Genomic DNA, 23098 nt, shown 5'->3' on the forward strand with positions numbered 1-23098 from the left:
GCGGTGTGGACGTGCCGCGCGCGATCCATGCACGCGTTTTGCCGCGCGCGATCCCTACCTCGTGCGATCCGTTAGCGGGCGGTTTTTGTACCCGCTTCAAAGGTGCCTCAGGTGCGTGATGCGCGCGGTGTGGACGGTTGTGTTGGATCGCGCGATCCACCTCACCATGGACATCTCAGAAAGTCGAATATCTCAAATTGAATAGCATTCATTCTTGCAAAATTGTGTTCCACTTCATCTGAAACTAACTCTGCGTACAGCTGAGTCCCAGATTCCAATCGATTTTTGTAAAGTTGTTTCACCCAAAACCGTCGATTTCTTTTTTTTTTGATTTTTTGCGCAAACATTTCAGTATAATAAAAGTTACTGCTGCAACGGCAAGACGCCGCCGTTGTACGTGTGACTCCATATCGTACAAGAGTTAGACTGGCTGAATCACGGATCGCCTTAGGATCACTTGGAGCGCATATTTTGGATCGCAAGTTTTTAAAGTGGATCGGCCTAACATGATCCACGATCCATGCTCCGCGATCCTGGATCGCGGATCGCGGGATCACTGGATCGGCCGGTGTGGACCCAGCTACTGACAACATAATGGAGACTCTGAAAGGCCGTGACGAAGTATGCGACAATGTTCTTTGCAAAATGGGACTTTAAATGCTTCTACTGGTAAAAATATTACCAATTTTTACTATAAGTATCATTGCAAAAAGTGGCTTTAAAGCGCTCAAGTACCTACTAATGTTTTAATATAATGTAGAAAGTTTTCGAATATGTTTATTGCACGCCTCATAAGCGAAGCGTTGAGGTGGGTACTACTGTCACTTCGCGCAAAACATCTGATTTTTCAAACTTAAAATGTCTTTATGTATCATACATTGCACTTGTAAGATAATACATACACACACATATTAAGAAAAAACACTATTTTTAACGTTCATGATATTTTTGATGTCATTTTTGTTATTTAAACTAGTTAAAAAACAGTTTAAAAAAGTTCTGTCTTGGACGTCCGTGTGTCTGTATGTGCGGATCCTTTTTCTTGTTAACACGATAGCGACCGAAATACTTTACTAATCGAGTCTTTTTTTTTCTCTTACGCTTGAGTATGCTCAGGAATAGAACCCTTTCATTTTTCAGGGTCTGATTCGATGTGGTTTAATTGTTATTAAATAAACAAAAATAATAATTAATAAATATTTATTAAAAAAAAAAATTATGAGGCGTGCACTTTTGGATTTTCCAAATTATTGTTCTTATACACTCAAAACTAATGACGCATCAACATCTTAGCTCCAAACTATTTGATTGATTTTGCTAATGCATTATATAGGGTGGGGGTCATTAGTCAAAATATAATTACTGTCACGTTATTATAGCTGAATCACAACCACGCACTACGTCTACACTTAGATTTACTTCTGCAATTGGTATGACAAGCTTAGTGTAATGTTTAATTATGATTTTTTTAGAATTATCTAAACGGGACTTTAAGTGGTAGATCGTATTTTTACCCATAAAATAAAACCATAACACAGTGCATTTTATACGTCAGTGAGCCGAGACGAGATAGCCATAAACCTACTTACGTCCTGACCCAATAACGCATAAGGCTGATAAAGGGCACTTGTTCAGATAACAGACTATTAGCGCTCGAGAGAGGCTATTAAGTCAATGAGTCTTTTACGGTTATGTTTTCCTGGTACTTTTGGTGACATTGTTGGATGAATCGGCTGATAATGGTGCTTGCATAATTTGTCAAATATATAAAAAAATATGTGTGAGCAGCTCGTATTAATCGACATGCTAAGATTATTATCTTATTTCAGAACTGTAATATATGAGCTTTGATGAAAAATTAACATTAATAGTAAAGGGAAAGGGACATAATAGGTAGAATAACATATTATGTTATTTTTCAGTCAGTGTATAGCATTATCTAATCAAAATATCATTTACAAAATAAATTAATTGTGTACGTACCACAATAACCTTAACTAACTACGAGAAGGGCATAGCGGTCAAAATAATTTTATACGTGTACTTAAAATACTGTAGCATATAAATGAAATGTAATAAGGACGTATTCTTGTATTATTTAAAAAAAATCTGTTCGCAATGATTTATTACTGTTCTTATTATATCTACTCGCTTCGATATTAAATTGCAGAAATGATGAATATTAAATATACATAAATATTTTTCGCATTATGTGCGGTAGGTAGAAAAATGTATTGAGAATCCTTGTGAAGATAAAATGATACCTTGAATTGTCTTGGCTTTGATTTGCAAGAATCTTTTAATATGGCATTAAATCGTTAACGGGCGACATTTATGTAGCATAGGTTCGGAAGGAAGTTTTTACAGAGAGAAACCATAAACAATATAAACTTTTATTCTTACCTTTTTTCAAACTTAATTTCGAAACATTTTTGAAGAGAAACTTCTTTAGCGGGGTTGGAAAAAAAATTTAGTGTAACATTTTTTCGTTACGCGTGACATTTTTCCGTTACGCGCCATCTTTTTCTTATCCCTACCACGCGTGATTCGACGTATTTCTGTAAAGTTGCATATAGTAAATTTTTTTTTAATAATAAGGTCATAAAGAAGTTTCACTTCTTACGTGTGTACACTAGTACACGCAAACATTTTTTATTCATATTCAAGTTGCCAACATTGTATTTTCGGAGATGCTAATGCATGTCACTAATTTACGATTATTATTGAAGTCCTTCACTCTTAACCCATTTCAATATTCTAACTCGAAAACTTTCATAATCGAGTAATCTATTTAACTGTATTCAGCTTACTATTTAAACAATTTCCATTAACCCTTCGTCCATTGTTAACCCGTCCCAAAAAAGGGACATAAATCATCCCCGTTTGTTGAAACGTAATCACCTTAACCCGCACCTGCTATACCTACTTATGTGAAAATTATCAAGGTCTAAAAGACCCCTTGGCAATTGATCATGTTTGACGTTTTTCATAATTTATACGCGATATTTTTTATCATATGGCGATTTGGAAACATTAAAGTATGTGATGACAATATCTCTTTAGATAATTATTTAATTGTGCATAATTAAGCTTAAAACATTTCTTAAGTGTAACCTTTACCACATTGTCCTACTAATATTGTAAATGCGAAAGTTTGTGAAGATGTGTGTGTGTTTGTTACTCTTTCACGCAAATACTACTGAACCGATTGCAATGAAATTTAGCACACATATAGAGGGTAACTTGGATTAACACATAGGATAGGTTTTATCCCGGAAATCCCACGGGAACGGGAACTATGCGAGTTTTTCTTTAAAAACGCGGGCGAAGCCGCGGGCGGTAATCTAGTCTTTCATATATCGTAAATAACATATAATAATTATATTATGCCTATACATATTTATATCTTAAAACAGGTATGAGGTAAAGAAGATAATAAAAATAAATAAATAAATAAAATAAAATAAAATTTATTAGCAACTTCACTACATAGTATAAAACAAAGTCTCTTTCTCTGTCCCTATTTCCCTATGTCCCTTTGTATGCTTAAATCTTTAAAACTACGCAACGGATTTTGATGCGGTTTCTTTTAATAGATAGAGTGATTCAAGAGGAAGGTTTTAGTATATAATTTATTAGGTTTTAGAGAAAGCGGGCGAAGCCGCGGGCGGTAAGCTAGTCAAATATAACATTACAATATTGCTCTGCCTTCTGAAATAGGTAATTACCTGTATCTCAGAAGGCAGTGCCTTCCCTTACAAATTCCATATCACTACATAGTATAAAACAAAGTCGCTTTCCCTGTCCCTATGTCCCTATGTCCCTTTGTACGCTTAAATCTTTGAAACTACGCAACGGATTTTGATGCGGTTTTTTTTAATAGATAGAGTGATTCAAGAGGAAGGTTTATATGTATAATAACATCCATTAAATAGTGGAGAAGTACTGTTATTTTTGAGGTTTCTAATGTGATGTCGTAAAAAATTACATTTTTTCCGCTTACATTGCAAACGCAGGCTGAACCCTACGAGTTTTATCAAAATAATGTACTAAGTATTATACACATTGAAAAGGTCTACAGAAAAGTCCGTGATGGTATATGTCTATCTCTTATGGATAACCCACAATAACTTTTTTTTGTCATTTACTTTTTACGACAAATAATGGCTAATTTTCGAAGCGATTTTAACCAATACAGCATTAATCCTTAGCCAATTAAATACCTTGAATACATTATTCATTTAATATAGATCTATATGGCCTTTTACACCGTTTGATTTAAGTGAATATTTGCGAAGATATTACAGATTTAAAAATTGCGGGACGTAGCATTTGCGGCGGTACCGGCCGGCCGCCGGGCTATATATTTTATGTTTGTATGTTTTTATATACAACGTTCACAGTTTTTCTGTAGTGTATTTAGTATCAGCATTGCACCCGTGCGAAGCCGGGGCGGGTCGCTAGTTACATTATATTTGGCAAGTAATGATTTCTTTGTCGATTTCTTGTCTCACTTTTTCTCTTTAAAAAAACATGCAATTAAAACAAACATTTAAAATGCTCCCACAAAATGTCGGCCTTTAAAACACGTAAATTATTGTAGCATTCATAACCCGAAGCAAGAAAGGGTTAAAGGAATTTCGGGTATTATTTGTTCATCTGCATTGCAGAGTAACTCATTTGTTACAAGAAACAGAAACAGCTTGTAATTATAATGTCCATGTCCCGCAGTTTAGTGTTATAGGGCTGCCAATCATGCTGAAAACAGTAATTATTCCAGGAAAATAACAAGTATAATTAGAGGCTTCTTTCATTGTAAATAGGTGTGAAAAACAAGCTGTTTTTCTAGATAATATCAAATATAATATCATTTATTAGTTTATGTTCTGGTTGTGCTTTTCATCTTGTTAATTTATACAATAGGAATACTGATTTTATCTTTGTAATACATATCATTGTACCTACAGTAATATTAGTAAAAAAAGTATTTACGATTTTAAATCACGAGAACACTTAAAAATGGTTTCGGTTTTTAAGTGTTCTTGTGATTTAAAATATATTATCTTTTGTAAATGTTAGTGAAAATTATATTCTGTAAACATTCATGAAATACCTATGTTTTGTGAATAGTAATCATTATCTCATGTATTATTTTGATGATTTTCGTAACTTTATAATTAACATCATTAGCCTCCTATAATATGATGATGTCAAGTTTTTAGAAAATCGTCGTCAAATAGGTTATTAAACAGCGAAAAATACTCCGTCAAAAAAATAAAACCTTTCCCAAAAGACTATATTTTTCAAAAACTACTATCATTATAACTGCTAGTTATTGCACAAATAAATAAGAAGCGTGTGAAGTCTATTCCCAGCAGCAAGCAACAATTATCTCAAATTTATTACGCGTTTAAAAACGCTGCATCCTATTTCTGACAATTAAACTACTTTCTGTAGCCTCTACTAGGAAACAAAGGAATTCTGGTGTGAAGATAAGTTTTTATTAATTGGGGTCACGATATTCTGAGAAATATTCTATTAAAACTGAGAATGAATTTTAAAGAGTTCGCAGAAAATTTTCATACATAGCTAGAATATCCATGCGAAAGTTAACTCATGCCAACATAAAATAATAATAATATGCTAATAAAATAAATGCTTAGATATTACTATTAAATGGAATATACACATACCAGCTGTGCAGAAATTGGTTGAGGTTGTTTTCAGTTAACAATTTTTAAATCACCATCAAGACATCACCTACCCGCAACCAAGATCTAATGTTCAAACCAAAGAGAATACAAATACTACGTGTTCAAACTTCAGGATATTTAATAAATAATGTAGTGAAGTTGGCTTTTTAAATTCGTCAAAAAATGAATGTAAACTTGTAATTAATCATTTAGATTTTTTATTTGAACTTAAAATTATTTAGCATAGATACGTTTAAATTTAAAAGTATATGCGGGTATGTATAAAGCCAAAGCACATAACAAGAGAGTAACAGTTAACATAAAACCTAACGATGTAACGAAGTACGTGCGTATTCATAAAATTTGTATTAAGTATCGTGTTCGATGTAATGTGCCGCCTAAATTGTCGCAGGGGTCATGTTTGAGTGCGTATGAGAAATAAAAATATCGCAATTTGCTTTGGTGTTATGCGGCCCTGGTAATTGTGGTTGTATAAAACGTATTATGTATTCTTTCCGATATGTTTCCATATAAGGATAACTATTCAATTATTATGTAAATAAATACAGTTCATGCAGATAAATCGTTTATTTTACACCACTATTTGTTACATACATTTAATGACCCCGGCTCCTAATATAGTTATATAAACTGTTTTTCAGGAGCCCGTGTTCACTACGTTAAAGCGCAATTCAAAATTTTCCCCTGTACTATGCAATCCTAATTAGAACTAAATAAACAACTTCATTTATTGTTACCAAAAAACAGTGCTCCAATGTGAATTTGTATAAGAATTTCACATTTTGAAGTTATATTCAAAACAATTTATAAGGGTTCATCTCAATTGAATGTAATTTTAGGAGATCAAAGGAATATAAATAAAACATTATTTTTTACAATGAAACCAGATGTTGGAAGTAATTGTAGTATGTAGGTTACGTTTGCTTATGCGTACCTAAATATTATGTTAATATGATTCTGTTGTTTGTATACTTTTTAAATAATGAAATTAACAGATATATATAGATACTTCTTAAATTGGGTGGTGAGTTAATCTTCCGGACATTTAAGAAAATCTTAAAATGCGAATCGGTTATTGAAACTATCGTCAAGCGAAACATATATTTTTATGTTAATAAATATAAAAAAATGACGGAAGAAAAACACTCTACTCATCAGTAGTCATACAATACTTTTTTTCCAAAAATGGGAATCAAACTAGTCCTAATTTATTTAAGTAATACCGCAGATGACTACATAATACGCAAACGCGCTACCCGAAAATTCTAATGTTTTAAACCTTTTACTTCACCTAACCATACCATAAAATTTTACTCCATATCTCATAATATATCCTACAGTCAGTATAAAGCTCCTACCAGTATATTATCCGTAGGTTCTTCATATAACCGTTAAAAATGAACTCCATTTAACGTGGCCATATATCTATTTGCTATCGCGACAGGCGGAAACGGCTCGATTTATCAATTCCAATACAATAGCGATGGACCTTGCTTACTGGGCCTTATAAATATTTAAAATTTGATCTGATTGATTTGGTGAACGGGTATATGGGTCATTTTGTTTTTGGTAATTTTTCAATGGAAAAAAGGGTGTAAATGTATGTGTGCGCTATGTATGAAGTTAGAATATATATTTTTGATATGTGTAATCAAACATGTATCTTATAATGTAGAATAGATGATTTGTAGATATGTATTAACGAAAGGACCTCCAATAGTAACATAAATAAACTTTTCGAATATGAGCATTTGCTACTGCATTATGTTATCACGTAAACATCTCGATCGTAAACCTACTTTACAAACAACCAATTTTTTTATCAATGTGACAGTAAATGTATATATAGGAACATACATAAAATAGACATTGTAAGTTATGTTATGGAGCATTACAGATGTTAGTGAACTTAGCAGATCATTTTTAGCAGATCAAAAAAAAAAATGTGAGTTCTTATCGCGTGCAGTTGAGTTCTACAGTTCCTGATACTTTTTAGAAATAGTTCTGGCGTTTTTACCTTAAAAAACGACATTTGAAAAAATGATCTGCCAACTTCCCGTAGTAGATAATTTTTAGCAGATCAAAAAAAATGTGAGTTCTTATCGCGTGCAGTTGAGTTCTACAGTTCCTGATACTTTTTAGAAATAGTTCTGGCGTTTTTACCTTAAAAAACGACATTTGAAAAAATGATCTGCCAACTTCCCGTAGCGTAGTAGATAATTTTTAGCAGATCAAAAAAAAATGTGAGTTCTTATCGCGTGCAGTTGAGTTCTACAGTTCCTGATACTTTTTAGAAATAGTTCTGGCGTTTTTACCTTAAAAAACGACATTTGAAAAAATGATCTGCCAACTTCCCGTAGTAGATAATTTTTAGCAGATCAAAAAAAATGTGAGTTCTTATCGCGTGCAGTTGAGTTCTACAGTTCCTGATACTTTTTAGAAATACTCGCGTAAAATGAAACACTAGAAAATTTATTTATGTCATATTGCATCACGCCGTAGCAGCATGCCGTAGCATCACGCCGTAGCATCATGCCTTAGTATCATGCCGTAGCATCATGCCGTAGCTTCATGTCGTAGCATCATGCCGTAGCATCATGCCGTAGCATCACGCCGTAGCATCACGCCGTAGCATCACGCCGTAGCATCATGCCGTAGCATCACGCTGTAGCATCACACCGTAGCATCACGCCGTAGCATCACAGCGTAGCATCACGCCGTAACACATGCCGTAGCATTACGCCGTAGCATCACGCCGTAGCATCACAGCGTAGCATCACGTCGTAGCATCACGTCGTAGCATCACGTCGTAGCATTACGTCTTAGCATCACGTTAAGCCGGGTCCAGGTCGGGTTTTTTCAAATGTCGTTTTTTAAGGTAAAAACGCCAGAACTATTTCTAAAAAGTATCAGGAACTGTAGAACTCAACTGCACGCGATAAGAACTCACATTTTTTTTTGATCTGCTAAAAATGATCTGCTTAGTTCACTAACATCTGTAATGCTCCATAACATAACTTACAATGTATATTTTATGTATGTTCCTATATATACATTTACTGTCACATTGATAAAAAAATTGGTTGTTTGTAAAGTAGGTTTACGATCGAGATGTTTACGTGATAACATAATGCAGTGGCAGCGCTCGAGATGAGACGGGAGATCGGTCCGTCTCTCTCTCGTTATACCTGCGATCGCGCTGCGTCTTTCCAAACTATACAAGGCCAGTACGCAACGGTGTGAAACTAATCACGTATAGTTTGGAAATAACTTTTTTACAAAGTTCTTCCAATCTATACAACAGCAGTACGCAAATACTTGCAAATACTCGCGTATACTTTGTAGTGATATAAGTAAGAATAGCGCTCGAAAACATACAGCGCCAGTACGCATGCGGACTAATCGTGTATGTTTCGGAGTAAGCGCGGCGTCTCTCCATTGCTCGCGTTTATATTATTGTATTGCTGTTTTGAAATCTATTATTAAAATGCATATTGTGTATATATAGTGTATATAATGTTGCGTACTGATCGTATATTTTTTGTATCGAGGATGTTTGTGTCTTCGTTCCCGACTATACTGCACGACTTACAATTGACAATAGTGCTAAAATGTAGAATCTAATAAGTCCAGAAGAAGACGGTTGCGAGGCGACGGAGCCCCGCGAAGCGGGGCTCCTATTTTTGTGTAGTTATAAAAAACACGAACCTAACCTAACCCATAGGTAACCCTTATATCTGTTACCTATTTATTTTTCTAAGCTTACCTAATAATATTTTTATTCCATATTTTACTGAATCAATCAAGAAGAATAAAAGTAGATACTAGATACATATAGCTGTACAAGTCTTTGATTGCCTATATATTTATTATTTCGCTCAAGCGTAAGTGGTGTTAGCTATATTTAGTTATACATATTTTGCGTACTGATCGTGTATAGTTTGGAAAGAAGAAGCAAGCATCCGCTTTACAAAGTATACACGATCAGTACGCAAAATTCGTGTATATATTGTAATAACAAACTTAAAAACAGCATTACAAAGTATACACGAGCAGTTTCCTATGGTTGCGTTCTGGCTATGTATAGTTTGGAAATACGCGATCGCGCTCGTGAGGTTTTGGTATGACACAAGTTTCTGAACATGTCACCCGACTAAAACGATTTTAAAAACGTTATCACGTTAATAAGTATGTACAGTTTTAAAATAATCGATCAGACATTCACCCTTCTCTCTTGTTCCAGAAGCTGGTGGTAGGCAGTCCGAACCAAAGGAACTGGAGGGGCATTCTCATCGCGTTGCTTGTTATTGTACTCGTACTGGCGTTGATTGTGACGTCAGTGGTGCTGTTGACACCACCAGATGAAGGCCCACGGGTGAAAGGCAGGCGGCTAAAGATACAGGACCTGGTTTCTGACGACCTGGTACCTGTAAGATGGAACGGCACGTGGATTTCTGGTAAGTAACTGATTAAATAAACAAGAAACATCAGAGCTTATGATAGTGATGGTGTTAACGTTGATTGTGACGTCAGTGGTGCTGTTGACACCACGAGATGAAGGCCTACGGGTAAAGGGCAGGCGGATAAAGATACTAAAGATAGTTTCTGACGCCCTGGTACCTGTGAGATGGAATGGCACGTGGATTTCTAGTGAGTAGTTTAAGTAGTCGAAAACAAGTACTGCTTAAGCTGACGATCCTTAAAATGATGGGAGTCCTTAAATCGTAAGTTAAGGATTATTGAGAACTCATTTTCATGCTGAATGAGAAAAATTTTCCACGAAAGGATCAAAGTTTATTGCATTAATTAACTTGTTCTACTTATAAGTACTGATTTTAGCAAGGTAGGTCATTATATTCTTGAAATTATTACGTGGTTTTTTCGCTTTCAATTACTTCAAATTAATTATTAGAGGTAGGTAGGCAGTGTTACTAGGACCACAATTTCTAACTTTTATTAATTTTCCTGGAATTAAATCTGTGAAAATTGTGTTACCATTGCCGATTTTATTATTTCTATTCATTGCGAGTTTTCAAAATCATTTCTCAGTTAACGAAAGCCCCAATTGTCGAAAATTCGATATTTTTTGTTTATTTTACCGGATTGTGCTTGTACGATTGTTAATTGCGAAAGTGATAGGTCTGATCAAAATAAATATACATTAAACTCGATTATAATTACTCTATGTTACTATTGTTCATTGTTTCGATAAAACTGGTATTATGTCCTAAATAATAGAGAAAAATACTATAATATACTATACTTGTATGCTTTAAAATTTCTAATTAAAGAAAATTAATTCCAACTAAACACATCCTTTAAAAAGGTGACTCAATAAACTATCCAACACTCCGACACATTTCAAACCTCACTTCTTATACTTCTTCTTCTTATTACTTTCAAACCAAAGATACTTAGGGTACTTACTTAGAATGGGTGTTTTAATAAACTATCCGAGATTCTACACGTCACCTCCTTCATTCATTTTGAAAGTGTTGATCCCAGGAATTATTTAGCGTCAAAGCTAGACATGTCTTGACCCAGTAACATTGTTCTAATCTATGACAGCACAAAGCCAGAAAAGCCTTATTGACACGAAAATTTGTGAAATCAAAGGAATGTGTACGTGCTTTTTCCGGATTTAGCCATGAAGGGTCTTTAAATGTCTTTTGTGTAGAATAACTTGTATTTCGAGAAAGGGAAAGGGACAGAATTTGTTTAATGATGATTTCGAGTTATATTCCTTTGTGTTTTTATATGGTTTTGTTAATTATTACGTGATGTAAGCGATACAATCTTAAACAGAAGAAATTACTTAGTATAATTTTAGAAAAGAGAAAATATCAAGGGATTGCTCCAATAAAAGAAACAGATAATAAAAGTCGCTATTACTAATCGAAAGCTCCATCGATCTTTTTATTACAAGTTTATTAACGGATAAATATAAATTATGTTCATTCGATTTAAAGAAAAAACCTTCGAATACATTTACAAATAGTCTCAATTGTTAACAAAGCTCGATCAGGCCGCAGGAATTCAATAAAAAATCCATGAATATTGAATAAGCAACGACTCGAATAGTTTCGTGATTAACAGCTATAAAGGTAATGTAAATAAACCAATAAATTAGCTTTATGTTCTAAGGTATTTGTGATATCGAATCGATATGCTACCTTATTGAGAAACCAATAAAAATCTACTTAAATAGCATGTTAACCTGAGAATGCTATGAGTATGTAAGGCATTAGGGTGAACACGTGATTATTAATTTTAAACTATTTTCGAAAATCTTTGAATACAGTTCTATTTCTTAAAAATAAAAGAATGTTTCCTTTCCCTCCAGGGGCCATCGAAAATTTCCACACTGTATATATTATTCCAGTTATCTTAATATACTATTATAAAGGCGAAAGTTTGTATGGATGTTTGTTACTCTTTCACGTAAAAACGACTGAACCGATTACAATGAAATTTAGCACACATATAGAGGGTAACTTGGATTAACACATAGGATAGGTTTTATCCCGGAAATCCCACGGGAACGGGAACTATGCGGATTTTCCTTTGAAAACGCGGGCGAAGCCGCGGGCGGAAATCTAGTTAGAATATATAAATTCTACTTAGCAAAACTCTTTTTGAAACTATACAAGGCTATTATCGCTATTATAAGGCGTTTATCGCGTATATACTTTCCAAATACGCGTCGCCTACTAGAAAAAATCATTAAATTCCGATTATACATACAATAAAATGTGGGCATACGGACTAAGGGATCGTAAATATCGACGTGTGAATGTTGCTAGTCCCTACTGCCAAGTATTTTTGCACCCGAGTGTAATTTACTGTTTTGGGATACAATAAAAATTTCATTAAATTCACGAAAAATAGCTTGGCGTACAAGTTATTTAGAAAATTGATCCTAACGTTATAAAATTCAATCAAATTGTGTGTTAAATTTACCATGTAGTTAGTTAATAACGATGCAACAAATATTAGTGTTGTTTTTATAATCAAAAAGGCATTATAGTTGAAGACTGTATTTTAACAAACGTATCGCTTCGCTTGTATGCTTGTAAGTTTTGTACGGAACCAAATCCCTTAGACTCGATTTCAAGCCTCTTTAAATGGAGATTTAATTCAAACTTTATACACGTATCAAGAATCATACTTAATCAGGCCTTATTCATTCAATTAGTATACAAACGAAACAGGTGTTGAATACTAATAAAATTATACGTTTCCGTAGCCTTTTAATAAACTTACTCCATTATCGATTCGTATACCAATCAGGAAGAAAAACTTCAGTTTCAACGTGTTTGCCTGGCCTAATGGTTTTTCGTTTGTTTTTACAACTGATCAAAGTATTATTTCCTCGGCTAATGGAATTTGGAAGTCGTACTTGTTTAGCCGAAGTCGAGGGGAAGTTTTTTACGATAGGAAATTGATAATGAGAAATGTCGCCGAGTTTTTCAGTGCTGATTAGTTTTTAGTCGACTTGATAAATCGGTGAACTCACTTTTAAAATAATTGAGAAAGTTGTATAATTGAGAGTGACGTGGAATTTTTGCTAGATTTCGCAGTTTTAATATCTATTAATTCACAAAACGTATTGCTAGGCTAGATTTTACCGCGAATTTTCTGCAAAAAAAAATTCCAATGTTCAATTTTAAATACATACTTCTTTTATTCTTAGCATGGATATCGTCATATTATTTTATTTTGAATACTTTTTACCAATTACCTTCGAAAGCGCGACTTTTTTGCTTACTCAAAAATCAACAAAATACGTCAAATAAATAAATACAAAACGCAATAAAAACTTTTTTCTAAGCAAAAACAAAACAAAATCACAATTTAGATCGACTACAGTTTCAGAAAAGTACCAGGAAAACATGAAACAATAAGAGCAGCGCGACATGCGAGTGACATCATCAAATGTATTCGCTTTGTAGACTTTATACCAACTCTTTGTGCTGAGACAATGCCAATTTTATTCACAATTGTTCTTTATTTTGCTTAAACAGTACTTATTACTGGGTTGTATTAAACTGGAAGCTCGGCTTCGTGTAGAGTAAGTAAAAATAGATTTTTTGCTATTTAGAATGAATGTGAATCTTTACTTATGTACGAAATTAAGCCACAACATCGTATACGTACAACATGCTAGAAGTTACCAGATAAACAGATGGATCTGTTTTATACTCGTATTATGCTGGTATTTGATATATTGACGTTTACAATTGAATTAAGTTTTTCGAATATTCATGGAATAATTGTATTAAATTTATTATCATATTTTATTATTGTACAAGTAAGTATTATTTTCCAAATCAGTTAACCAGAAAATACTTGCCAATGTAGTCATAAATCTAAATGTAATTTTCTAGCCCTAAATATTATGATGTGTAGCAAGTTTATAGAAGAATCTGTTACCGTCAAAATCTTCCGTTCATAATATAGTATTCAGTAAAAAAAATTTCGTTAAAATATTACATACAGGAAATAATAAATCACTTCTTGATTGATATCTTAAAACGAATATCTCCTTAAAGAAACGACGGAAGAGGGATTTCCGTTGATCTGTAAAAAACCTAATGTGTTTATAATGTTTTAACATCCAAGAAAACGTTAATTTCAATATCAATTTGAAAAGATTTTATATTTATTCTCATTGGATTGAATGTTGAACTTTTTCATAGAATTACTAACAAATAACATTATAGTACATAATAATAATATTTTCGCATAGAAACACATGCTTCAAAGGGGTTCCAATTACACTTAAAAATGTAGAAGCAAAAATCCGCATAAAAAAACAAAGTCGCTTTGCAAAAATATTACCCACTTTTAGTAGCTGGATTTCTATTAATTGCAATTAAAACGAGTTTCCAATTAACACGCATTTTAAACAATATTTAACCTATTTTATGCTATAAAAATATTTCAAACAAATTTTTCGTTCATAAATTCTAATAACACGGTTTTGTATTGGCGGCTCTCCAGGGTTGGCAATCGACCATATGGGCATTAATTTATTGCACCCTAGATTATTAACTGTTCATCTGATTGAGCTTCAAAATAGAGGCTGTTCTAAGCTCAGCTAAATATTTTCCGAGTTACCGATGAATCGTTCAAAAATAATATATTGATTCACCTTAACTTAAAAGATTATGTCTAGAGACGGTCATTAACGACTCTATAAAAACCAAAATAGTTACCATGCGTACTCTCAATTAAACCATCATAATGTAAGCTACGGCCTCCTACCATATGACTTCAAAAAATTTCACACGTCTGACGACATACCCATTACCCGTACAGGTTGACCTGTCAGGTGTACTGTATTGTGTTTGGCTTGTGTGTGGCAACCATAATATTGTCATATGCACACTCAATAGGGCTATCGCCTATCACTTTAATGCATATTAATTTTCCCCGACAAATATTGTTTGTGAACAAAGCGCTTTGAAAATAACGATCACCTGCGGCTTGCAATTTAGCTGATAACAAAATTTGTGTGCATACTTGAGGTCTTCGATGCGTTAAATATGGATGAAGTTTTTAATATGATAACAACGTTCTTTTTTATTTATTATAGTATTATGTATTTTGTTAGATGAGATATACCTACTGGATTGTATAATCATGATATTTCTAAAAAATGTTTCGTTTAAGAACTTTCGTAATTTTATTACTAAACACAAAACATCAATCACAGTATAGGCTTTAATCAGGGGCGTAGCTACCGCCGTATCTGCGGTATCAATTATACGGGGCCCCCGCGCCAAGGGGGCCCCCAACGTGCGCTTTTGTGAGAAATCTTTACCCGACCTAAGGGCCCCCAAACAAATTTTTATACGGGGCCCCGCCAAGGCATGCTACGCTACGGCTTTAATATCTTCTTTAATAATAAAAATGTGTATGAAGGTTATATGTTTGTTACAATTCTTACATAGAGCTTGATTACACCATTGATTAGATCTTGTTACTAACATAAAATTAGGGAGAAACAGCCCAGGTAGAAAGCAAGTGAATCCGTGGGCGGTAAATGTATACTAATTTATATTAATGAATACACATGAAAGCACCTTCAACCTTCTTATACAGGGAATCAAAAAGATGTAAGACGTAATTAATTTCAGCCCTTTTAAGTTCTTTCGTTAGGTATTCACCTGTTAGATTAAAGTACAAATACTGTATACAAAATCATTACTTAGCTGCTTTAATGAACTCGTAAAAGGAAAATCCTAAAGCGTATTTTGTTTGATCGAGCAAAGTATTTCTCTCTTATTGGTTTCTAAGCTGAGGATTCAGGCTTTGGATTTGCAGTGTTTTCACATATTGAAAATTGTAGAATATAGCAATATAATAATACCTTCTTCGGAAAGTTATTTGAAGTTTAAACGAGTGCGAAATTGAAACTGCACACTTTTCGAGGACTTAAAACAATGTAATAGTTTAATAAGTTTGTCCCATTATTGTTGTTTCGTCGGCCTTCAGTCTACACTATAAAACTAATAGTCGTACCAAAAGCACAATATTGCTATAATATACGAAAAATTACCTCGTTATTTTATCATTAAAATCTAATTTATTCGCAACGCAAAACGTCTTGCCTTAAAGCCCTTATTCACGACGCCATTTATCTAGAGTTTTGACCCAACAAGGAATTTAATAAACACAAAACTGGAGACAACTCCACTTACTTGGACAGTTTTAAACATTAATTTTCTTTGGAACTTTTGTAAAGTCGTTGTGGATAACATTCCGTCGTAACGACTTTTCAGTGTGTGATAAATCGTCGGAGCGTGTAAAGGAACTTTTGAAGAATAAACAACTATTATGGGGGTTAAAAATGCTGAGAACTTTTATAAAATTGTGGGTACAAGTGTTTTAATCATCGATGTGTATGGTGCAGGTTAAATTTAATAAATCATTTTGGGCATAAATCTTATATTGCATTTAATAATAAAATGAAATAAAGCGATTGATCTCATAATACGCTATTTAAATAATATTACGATATTTCCTCGTATTTTTTTAAAATACAAATTACTCACAAATTGTAAAGTAGGTATGTTACGACACCTGTGATCAGCATTCTGTGTCTTACTAGATGGAAACACAATTGTTTTGTTAGTTTTCGTCAGGAATAGAATGCCCTCTTTTAAAACTAGGTAACCTTTGAGCTATTTTACTGTTTATACATTTTTAGGTATACTTTATTTTGTAAACTTGCATTGCAATAATCTTTTAATCATCAAAAGCCTCAAACACTTAAATATACCTATATCTAATAAATATATCATTCCGTAATACAATATTGATATCGAGATGAAAGGCTAGTACCCTCGGGAATTTTCTATCTTGATGTACCCACGTCTTACTGAATACCTCTAACTTCTAAGTACGAATTTGTAAACAAAGCTGTATCCTTTGAGAATACATGAAGTTTTAATATTGTATGCGGTACTTGATAGAAATAGTATAGGGGAAGGATATTATATATGTGTATTTATTACTTAGTGTGTAGTTTCGCAGAGTATTGAAATTTTTGGCTATTTTTACTTCGGTATCTATATGAACTATATTTAAACAAAATTTAAAATACACATAACAAAATCTAAATTCATTTAGTATTGTTTAAATGACCTGCTATTGTCACGTAAAAACCATAGATGATCACGGTAGTTTAAGTAACGCGATAAGGTAAAAACATGTTCTTGAACCGTAGTTGTTAATTGTTATAAGGCAGCCAATGAGTAAAAATTCTTATAAAATATTTTGTTTGTATGAAGTGCCTTATAAGAGAGTTATTTTATTTTATAATTCTCCGTAACTATCCCGTTATCGATCTATAAAAAAGGTTTCCAGTTTGATTCAAGTACAACACTTTTATAGAAAATCGATGGACCGTTTTGGTCCCACATATAAGAAAAACATTATTGCCCATAACTGGGAAATATTGAAATACAATCTATACATGCGGAAACAATAACATTGAGAATAAAATTTTATGTCTTACGAGATAAGAAGGTATACGTGTCATTCCATACTACTCATAATAAACATATGAATATCTATATAGAATTCATGGTAGTTTGTGACTTGTGTTTGTGAACTCGTGGAACAATTTGGGTAACATTTTATGCGCTATTTTAAAATACTTGCGTTAGCGAAAACGATCGTAAATATAATCTAGGTACTATAAGAATAACGGGTGAGGCTGTTACTACATAAAATTAAATTAAATAATTATTTCATACAAACTTCGAAATATAATTTATTCTTAACAGTAAAACGTTAAACAATATAACAACCAAGCCATTACCGTATTCTCATAACTCATCATCATCAGCCCATAAACGTTCCCACTGCTGGGACACGGCCCTCCTATGAGTCCATAATCTCAATAATACTTTAACTATTATACAAAAATCAAATTTTATTCACACCATTTCACAAAAACCCAGCTATATTCGTTCAACGTATCCCGAATCTATAAAACTAAGTAATAAATCAAACCATATTCCGTCATATAAAGTGATTCCCGACCAATGGAGGCGATTGTCCACATCTGCTCCGTATGAAGCAGTCATTTGGTATACTTACAGTTTGAACAGTTATTTTCCCGAATATATTTTCGTGAATTTGCCTAAAAAAGGAAAAGTTACATGTTTTTCAGTAATTGCAATTCAGGCTAATTATTGTTCTATTAGTCGTTTGTTCGTCGTTCATTCGAGTTATTCCTGGAGAAGAAACATTTTTTAATTAGATCTATAAGTTTATGAATAAAACCAAAGTCATAAACAAACAAATAATAAATAGGGAAACCGATATAACTCGAAGTAAGCAAAATTAATTATTCAATAGGGTAAATACTTCTAATTTATGTCGATAGTTTAACCACTAAATATGTGAAGCAATAAAATGCCATTATTATGTACTTTGCACTTAGTATGTACCACAATTGAAGAGCATTTGCGTGAATTAGAATTGTTTGCACTATATGTATAGTATACAGTCTGTGGTTGTAATACTATTGAAGCAAATCGTTAATTTAATGCTACGAATGGAACGGAATTGAAACTAATAAACTGTAATAATTATTATTACTTCAACATACCGTAGTCTGAGCCGATATTTTAAAATGAATTTCAAAACAACCTACCTCTTAACCAAGTTAATTTATTACAGCCAATAAATAACATGTTGCTATACAAACCTTTTCATATAAGAAATAAAAGCACAGAATGGAAACTAATAGAGATTTATATTTATTTCACCACTCTCTAGACTTTTAAATGCATTTCAACTTCAAAACCAACGAACGAACCTCATTTATTACAATGAATACATGCTGTAAAGTACAGTTAGCAAATGTATTCAACAGGGTAAACGCGGGATAAACGTACCAATTACAGTACTAGAAGCAACGTTGAACAAAAATAAAGGTTAAGTAGCGAGTGCATAATTAAGCTCAGTCGGAAATTTGCCAACTCCCGTTAACTGAGCCGATATGAGATTTTAATCAGTATAAACTTGCATTTGGCGCACGTTTCCAAATTAGTCATTATTATTGATATGTAGTTTCAGTTAGCTGTTCATTACTGTTAAAATGTTCAGTTAGTGAAAAGGTTTAAAATTAAAGTATAATGAATAATGAAATCTGGTATAGAGTATTGCATTTCTAATGATAACCTCACGTAAACTCATCAAAGTATCTTTATCAATGTATTTATTATAAAGAATTTTTCGGTAAAGTATAAACAATTTCAACGACTTTTTGTACTTACCAATAGCCAAATTATTTGAATAAAATACAGTTTCAATATTATTTCAAATATTAAAGACAGAGAACTTATTAATATACCAAGTATTATATAACGTAGCAGGTTGCTACCTGCTACGCTATACATAATACGTAGCAACTGTAGCGTACGTCTTAAGCTACGCTCGTAGAATTAAACTTCGTAGCGCCTCTGTCTTAATATGTTCTCTAAGGCTGGCGCATTTCTCCCTGCATTTGGACTAATGTCTTCCTTAATTGGACGGTAGTTATATGCAATCCTAATTATATAAAGTTATTTGTTACTTAGATAATAATAAACATATTTTCTTGTGATTTTGCGTCAGATGTGAAACTGTTAGGAACTTTTTTATAGCTGTCATCATTAAATAAATGAATAAAATATAAAATAAACATTAATCATAAAAACAAGCCAACACAAATAAGGCCATAATAAAAATATTCGTAGCACATACCAATTTGTAGTTAAGCTCGTAGCGCATCTACGTCAATAATTATACTACGCCATTATAGAACATGTTTGCAGTGCTACGTGCGTTAACTTGCATAATATGTCATGAATCATGATCAATTATTGTGCAGTCTGCAGACACAACATGCATTTTCAAGATAAGGTATTGGATGATATAAAATGGTTATTTTTATTTTGCTATTTTAAGGTATTCGCATTGTAATATTTTATGAGATAGTTTATGATTATTGCTTAGATGGTTAAGATGAATAATGTTTTCACATTTTAAGGTTTGATACTGACTGTGATGTTGTCCACTTAAAATAATATTTCAAAAAAATATTTTTGATTTGTATAATATTAAAAATGTACGGTATTAAATAAGTGTAGAAGACGATAAATAAATTCACTCTTTCATTTTAAAGACTTAACTGTTTTTCAACTTGTTTTATCATGCGTCACAATAACTACAACTTAAAAAAAACACATCACGCTGCCAACGTTAAGCATGTGCTCTGTGGCATATCAAAATCTTCAACGTAGCAGAACTAATCGCGTAGCCGATACCTCGTTATCTGCTACATTAACGTATTGATTGGTCATTTATTGGCGGGGAAAAATAATGAAACAATATTGCGGGATAGTTTCTTTCATTAATCTTATGTATGACTGATGTAGGTGGGTCGGAATTATACTTAATTGCTTATTATTCGGTATTCGATTTTATATTATAGATCAAAAAATGTATCAATCGTCCAATGTGGTAGGTGGGTTGGAATAAAATCATTGCTTTGATTGCAAAAGAAATAAAAACGATAATAATTTAAGTATTTCATTTATGTACTTTTAAGAGACATAAAGACTTAAAGGTTATAGTATTAGTTAGGATTTACACGTCATACCTACATACAGGACTACAGGTACGGTAAGTAAACACAAAATATCATATTAAACCTGTCTCTTCAATGAACATTACACAACCATTAGATAAACAATCTAGGTCTTTGCACAGCGCCATTCGAATCACATCAAAGCAATTAGCCTCCCAGTATTTGTACTAAAATGTCAACTACAGAGCGATATTCGAGACCTATTTTTATACGACCTATATTTCCCAAGTGGCAGGCGATGGAAACTGCACTGCGTACACGTTTTTGCTTATGCACCTGTATCCACGCTTTTATTAGCTTCACCTGTATGTTTGTTTGTAACCGACTCCTTTATAATCGACTTTGACCCACTTTAAGCGGACAGACTGCGTACACTTATCAAGGATCGTTGACAATACAATAATTTAATGATTTTATCTTATTGCTATAATTTATTGTTACCTCCTGATGAAACTGCACTTTACGACTTGACGATGATGTATCGAAACCGGTCGTAGATTTTTGTAATAAAAATCGAAATAAAAGTGGATCTTAACTATTTTTTTTTTAATTTAACTATTTTTTTTTTAAATTTAACTATTTTTGGCAGTTTTTTTTAACTATATTTCTAAACGACCTATATTTTCAGAGGCAGGCGATTGAACAAACTGCACTGCGTACGGTATCGCTTATGCACAAGTATTTTTACTCGATTGCACTGTAAACAAGGGAACGGGCTATTTGTTTCGATGTTGGCTTTAATTCTCGGATAAAACGGGATTTATGGGACTTACGTGCTCGGGAATAAGTTGTGAAACGTTCGCGTAATTACCATTTGCATTTTGATGGCGGTAGCGATATTTTTGGTCAGTGTGACGCACTTTTTGGTACTTTGTTTAACGCGTAAACTTTGTTTACAATTTCGGTCTAAGGGGAAACAACTCATCTTTTCTTGTATAAAATTCTGTTATAAAAAGATGAAGCGTACAAAGCTGGCAAAATAATAAAATACGTGGAATTCTTTATTCTCTATACAAGTAAAAGTAATAAATAAATGAGTACCCTTTTTATTGCAATTTCTACTCAAAACATGATGAAAAATTGCCAAGTGTACATACAAAGCTGATATTGAAAGTTCTTCAACATACATAATAACTTATTTATTATAATAACTTATTTATTCCCACAAACAATAAATTCATCTTTATTTAATAAACCAGTCCCATTGTTACCGAAATCCCTTTATGGCCAGTAAAATTGTTATTACGGAGACTGTACTGGTATATAAAGCGAATTATTGTCGTTTTGTAGTAAATTAGCTCGTTAAATTTCATACCGTTTTCACGCTCAAACTGGCATTTCAATTATTGGACAAGCTTCAACTAATTAGTGGAAAATCGATGTTTCCGTCGGCTGTACGAGATGGTGTATTGTTTTAACTTCTATTTTAAAATTATATTCCGTAGAAAAAATGGACTATGATCTTGGTAAAGTTTCTGTAAAATATATTTGTAAAAAAAGGGAAATTATAGCTTAATATAGAAACACATTAACACTTGATGTTAAATTTCTGTAAAACGTATAGGATAAGCACATTCAATATAACTAAAATAGTAGCAAAATTATATTTTTGTCTTGTCGTCGTTCCAGAATCACCATTTTTAATCACGGAAATAAATCACGAGCAAAAAATACTATTAACAAAAAACCCTTAATTTTATCTATACCCTAAATTTAACCTTTATTACCCTTTTTTATCCTTTTTCCATAGAAATATTTGCTAGTACACTTAAATTTCACGCTCTCACAGCGAGCGGCATCCAATATCGAGAGATTATTTTCCGGCCGATATAGTTTACACGACTCAATTTTCTTTAGGTTCGATATTTTATAAGTAGTAGGAAGAAAATGCGCATTATACATTTAATAGAAAGTCCCTTTGCATATTGTAGAGATCAGATGCAATTCTAATCTACACTGATTTGTTTTCTGTACCTATAAACAAATAGGAAGCTTTTATACAATTTTACCTTATGTTTGAAAAAAAATCCTTAACATATCAAGGCGTTAAAAATTTCATATACTTTAAAATATTAAACGTGTTTTATACGTAAACATAATAAAATATACCTAGATATTATTAAGCAAAAACACACAATACCTATTATACCACAGTATCAAATCTCAAAGACAGATTATTTTACACAACATCTAATTGTACTTTTCGAACCACACTACTAAAGGTTCTAGACTA

General features: G+C 32.7%; 1 protein-coding gene across 3 annotated transcripts in view; it reads left to right on the forward strand.

Annotated features, from left to right (window-relative positions):
- Dpp10 (Dipeptidyl peptidase 10) overlaps nucleotides 1-23098 on the forward strand; it is a 119405-nt gene that overhangs the window by 59086 nt on the left and 37221 nt on the right. For 2 of the 3 annotated variants that reach the window (XM_089710953.1, XM_089710952.1), the window contains exon 3: nucleotides 9958-10171. In XM_089710953.1, coding sequence (XP_089567079.1) covers nucleotides 9958-10171 — 214 coding nt within the window. The remainder of the gene's footprint in view (nucleotides 1-9957; nucleotides 10172-23098) is intronic. The other variant, XM_089710954.1, reaches the window with a different exon arrangement.

This window comes from Colias philodice, chromosome 25 (assembly GCF_061535455.1).
Source record: "Colias philodice isolate Cphi_HAF_F1 chromosome 25, ilColPhil1 Martin Lab GWU primary, whole genome shotgun sequence".
NCBI lineage: Eukaryota > Metazoa > Arthropoda > Insecta > Lepidoptera > Pieridae > Colias > Colias philodice.